This window comes from Populus euphratica, unplaced genomic scaffold (genome assembly GCF_000495115.2).
Source record: "Populus euphratica unplaced genomic scaffold, PopEup_1.0 scaffold5.1, whole genome shotgun sequence".
NCBI lineage: Eukaryota > Viridiplantae > Streptophyta > Magnoliopsida > Malpighiales > Salicaceae > Populus > Populus euphratica.
Genome location: NW_011499848.1, coordinates 1699269 through 1704710, shown reverse-complemented (window position 1 = coordinate 1704710; position 5442 = coordinate 1699269). Strand labels below are relative to the sequence as shown.

Genomic DNA, 5442 nt, shown 5'->3' with positions numbered 1-5442 from the left:
GGGTGGAGCTAGGGTCCACAGAAAGGGAAAAAAACACAAACACACTCACAGAAATTTTGACACCATTCCGGTAAAAAGACTCATAATGCTTTCGTTTCTTCCTGCAAACCCATGGAGAACCTAACCACAAAAATTCTGAAGAATAATGCCCCAGCTTTTGCGACTGAATATCCTAAAAAATTGAAAACAAGTAAGAATAAAAAAGACGATGCCTGCATACTAAATATCCCAATTTGAAACATCACTGAATCAATAACACCACTCTTACCTTAAAGATTTCCATATCCAACTGAGAAGCATCACTGTTATCCAAGGAGCCTGCTTGAGAGATTGGTGCTTGTAGAAGGGAACCTGAAATTCCATAGCAAACTCAAAATTCAATAGATGGCCATCACTGAGGAAAGAGACAAAGGAAAGACAGAATAAGTAGCAAATGCAAAGAGGAGTGTACATAACCAAACGGGGAGCATTAAATGGTTTATCATCAGATAAAACCCATGGTACAAAGGCAACTACACAAACAAGAGGCCTTGGCATTTTTACAGGAGGGCATAATTTCAATATGGCAGCACAAAAGGGTACCTTGATCAGGAGAGGGGTATAGAGCTAAAAGAAACTGATTATGAATTAATGGACTGCTAACCTGTAGAACGGATATTTAGAGCACCTATAGAAAAATTTGCTCTAATAAAGACAGCAAGGATATGAATATTTTATTTCACTTCAGATCCAAAAACAAAGATAAATCATGAATTTGTTACTTGGACTCGGAAAGAAAAATTTACATTTCTAGATATACTTGAAAAAAAGAAGTGTTTTCCGTTATCACAAGAACACAATTCTTTCCTCCTTGAGAAATAAAATCCAGGAAAAAAGAAGAAATGTCACGAGATGCCAAAAAGAATTCACCCATCCTCTAGATGGGCACAGCACGCGAGGAATCCAAGGAAAGAAAATGGATAAGCGCATCTTCGAGAAGAAAAAGAACATGGACATGACATCATTGACAACAGCCCTAATTAGGGCATCTACAGGCATGTACTCGCCACGACAGATTGGAAACAGATACTTAAAGATGCAAACTTTTCAATTTGATATGATCGGTCATCTTTAGGCAAATTCTAAGAATAAAGATTTTCCATGTATTTCAATATAAATTATAAATTAAAGAAAAACATCCAAGTATATTTCCTATTCAGATCAGGAGAGGTAACAGATAGAATTCTACCGCGAAATAAGAAATAGCAAAACTAGGCGAGGATGGAGACATCTTCAAAAAAAAAAATTCAAAGGCCTCAAAAAACCCGTGCAGCAAGGGAAGCAGCAATAAACAGAAAAACCAGGCTAGTATTTTAACAAATTAAGAACAACACAACACAGCTCCGCGAAGATTTACATCCCCCGATGCGAATATCGGAAGAGTTTGAATTTTGGACTGAATTACAAAATCCACGATCGTATTTCCAACTAAGCCAAGGAAAAAAAAAAACTGGGATCCAACATAATACCGCAAAGAACACAAACCCTTGAAAAGAAATCCCAAAAGCTTCAAGATTTTCAGAATTTAGAGGGAGATTAATAATAATAGAAAAGTTTCAATTAGGTTTTTGCTTATGTACCTGAAACAATTGAATCAAGCCAGTCAATAACCTCTCTTCTTGACTTCGGCTTCAGAGAGAGTGCCATAGGAAACAAATTCGAGCGGTTCCTAATTTCAAAATAATAAGACATGTGCCGTGAGCTCTTCTCTTTCCCTGTAATTGCCAGGTCTTTTCCACCGTCGTTTCTCTTCAGATAATACTGCACCTCTCTCCTCCCTCTGTCGCTGGAAATGTACACCTCCTCCCAGCTCACGTACCCCAGCGACGTAGCCTTCTCCGGCGGCGACCGAGTCCCCGACCTCTCCATCAATTGCTATTAAAAAACGAAAAAAGAAAACGAAAAAGATAAGTATAAAGGATGGGGAGGATTAGGGTTTCTCTCTCTAGCCTCTCTCTTTTATCATTTCATCTGTTTGTATCTTATCTCTGCCTGTTTATTTGAACGGGGATTTAAAAAAGGAGGGGGTGCTAGGGTTTCGTGATGTGGGGATTTAAAGGAGAGATGGGCGGTTACGATTGCGTCCACGAGGGTGCCGCGAAGGAGAGGAGTTTGGAACTGCGTGGATTGCTATGGTGGGGAAACGAGTTTCCGTAAATACCCTTATTAATGTTCTGGAATTACCGTTTTGTATTTTTGGTTACACGACACGTATCCTGTACGGGATTCAGGCAACGGACAGGGAACAAGTTGAAAGAGAACGAGATAAGGAGGTGGTGCCCGCAATTGCCGGGTTTTTAAATGGGAGACTCGCTCAGTCTATTCGCCAGTTGTCAGAAGAAATTAATTGTTTTGAAACTAATACCACTACAAAAATAATTAAATTAATTACTAGATTCAAAAAATTATGATAACAGTTTTATTTTTCAAAAAATGGTGTTATTTCGGATTTGGGTTTGGAAAATATGTTAGAAACTTTAATTCCACCTGCTGCCTGTCCATTGGCCATGTAAATAATAGATCCATGTTATTTTGAATAGTAAGTTTGTTTTTCCCTCCTGTGATGGGAGAAGAGGGAGGGAGATTGCTACAAATACCATATTTGTCAAGATTTATAATTCAAATAACCAGACATTGCTTACATGTAAATAGCATTTAGACTTCCTAAACTTGATCCTGGATTGGATGCTGTTGGTTGGGTTGAAGGGCGTGTGTCATGTAAATAGATGTGTAGTCATGGATTTTTCGTGAATTGATTTTGAGTTTTTAAAGGAGTGATTTTGATGATTAAAGTTTTGAGTTCTTATTTTAAGATATATTATGTAAGTGTATGTTTTGAATTGACTTGTTAACTATATGTCAGTGTATGCTGAAAATATTTTACTTTAAAAAAAATTAAATTTATATTTTTTTAATTATCTCAATATGTTAATATTAAAAGTAAAAATATTTTAATATATTTTTAATTAAAAAATATTTAAAAAAAAATACCATGACCCCACATTAACCAACATACATTGAAGTCATTCTAGAGAGGGGGGTGGGAATTTATAAACAAGTAAAGCCTATTTTATCGATTCGTTGTTAATTATAGCTTGACTAGCCCTTACTGATTTTTTGTTTGTTTTTTGTGAATTTGTCTAGGTTAAAAAATTTATTTTATTTTAATTGGAATAAAAAAAATAAGCATTAATAACATTTCGAACAAATTAAAAAGAAACGCCAACAACACCTGGAGGAAAAACTATTTTTTCAATAGAACATAAATGATAAGATAAAGTTAGATAAAAAAATAACTTTGAAAAATTAAATAAAATTAATTTAAGTTATCATAATAAATTTATAATTTTTGTAATTATAATTGAATTAACCTGAATTATCTCAAAAAACTCATAGATTAGATCATTGGATTAAGACTCATAGATTAGATCATTGGATTAAGACTCATAGATTAGATCATTGGATTAAGGTAACACGATAATAAAAAAAACAAAAAAAATCACAAATTCAATATTTTTATATAAATATTAATACGTGTTCATTTTTTAAACTCATTATACATTATACATGTTGTTAAATATTTTAAAAAAATCATGAAATTTAATTTTTAATCAATCACATATCACGTATTAAATAATAAAATTAAAAATCAATTATATAAAATTACTAAACAAATAAAAAAATTATAATTATAAAATAAAATAAATTTTATTTTTTATTTAATCATGAAATTAAAAAGAAAAAATAATTTAACCAAATGGCCTGCAAAATCAAAACAGCAAGAACCAAAATTTTGATTGGATAGTGATATTAAAAAGAAAAATTAATTTAATAAAATGTCTAAAAAAACAAAAATCAAATTGGAAAAAAATCACAAACTAGAATTAAACCATGAAATTGAAAAAAAAAACTATTTTTTTTGCAAAGACAAAAAAATAAAAAACCAAATAAATAAGGGTTGGAGTAGAAATCTCCATGGATCAAAAGACAACTCTAATTTTTTCCATGGCTAGCATGAATTTAAAAAGGAAAATATAAAAAGGGAAGAAAACAAATGTCACCAATAGCCACATATATGACCATTAAATAATAGAACATGGTGACTCTTTCAATAACACAATATAAGTATTTTAGTTTGTCGAGAGTGTCACGTACACAGCTCAAAGGTATTGGGGCCAACCACATTTGTTTTTAGGTTTTATTTTCTCTACTCATGTAATACCAAATTTTTCTTGAGCTGATTTGGTAATGGAAAAAAAACCTTTGTGAAAAAATTAAAAAAGCCTTTTGCAATCTTCTTTTTCTTCTTCTTCTTTTTGTTTGCTCTAAGGACATTTTGATGGTTTACCGTGCTTTCTTTATTTTTTTTACCATGTAATAGATTACCTCTCAGTTTACCTCACGATAATTAAAAAACTACTATAAAAATATATATAAAAAAAGACTCTTGAATGCTAGTTATTTTAAAAATTATTTGAAAATTATTTTAATTATTTCCTTATGCTTTTAAAGTGAAAAAAAAATCATCCATCATCAATTAATTATCAATATATTATATAAAAAAACCCTTAAAACTCTCGATAAACAGTTCAATATTTTTTTGTTCGTGAAGCAAATATAACTTTTCACTATTATATAAACAGTGAAAATAAATTTATTTCTGCAGTGTTTTTCCAAGGTGGTTAGGTTCTGTTAACAAGGATAACAGTGCAATTACTTAATATTTTTTTCATGATCAAATTATACTCACGTGCAATATCCTTAAAATTTTAAAAAATTATAAATAAATACTTCAAGGATTCACACATGGAAACATACGCGTGTACCTGGATATGTAAAGATAAAAGATAATATTTGATACTGTGATGGTAATTGTTTTTCCTGAATATTTTTATTTAAAAATATATGAAAATAAATTTATTTTATTTTATTTTTAATATTCATACATTAAAATAATTTTTAAAAATTATGAAATACAGTTTCTACAGTAAAAACAATTGATATTGTGATGGTAATTTTTTTTCCTGAATATTTTTATTTTAAAATATATGAAAATAAAATTTAGTTTATTTTATTTTTAATGTTCATACATTAAAATATTTTTAAAAAACATGAAATACAGTTTCTACAGTAAAAACAAGCAACTTCCCAACTAGATACAACGACAGGGGGCAGCCCGTGCAAAAATTTGTATGTTTAAAAATAAAAATACATGAATTGCTCCATGAATTTTTATTATTACTATTATCTACGAAGTACTTGCTTACTTTTAAACACGGGTATCCATTGTCCAAAACAAAACAATGTTACCAACATATAGTTGCATCACAGATACATGAACATGTGGTTAGAAGTCGCTTAGTTGTAATTTTTTTTTTTTTTTTTATTTACTGGGGGGGCCCG

The 5442-nt window shown here is 30.8% G+C and overlaps 1 protein-coding gene across 1 annotated transcript in view; it reads right to left on the bottom strand.

The window, feature by feature from the left end:
* LOC105113530 (Agenet and bromo-adjacent homology (BAH) domain-containing protein) overlaps window positions 1-2082 on the bottom strand; it is a 4726-nt gene extending 2644 nt beyond the window's left edge. Inside the window, exons 1-3 of the mRNA XM_011009736.1 lie at window positions 1620-2082; window positions 269-351; window positions 50-172 (exon numbers count right to left, since the gene is read on the bottom strand). Of these exons, the coding sequence (XP_011008038.1) occupies window positions 50-172; window positions 269-351; window positions 1620-1908 (495 nt within the window). The 5' untranslated portion in view covers window positions 1909-2082. The remainder of the gene's footprint in view (window positions 1-49; window positions 173-268; window positions 352-1619) is intronic.
* Window positions 2083-5442: the final 3360 nt, after the last annotated feature.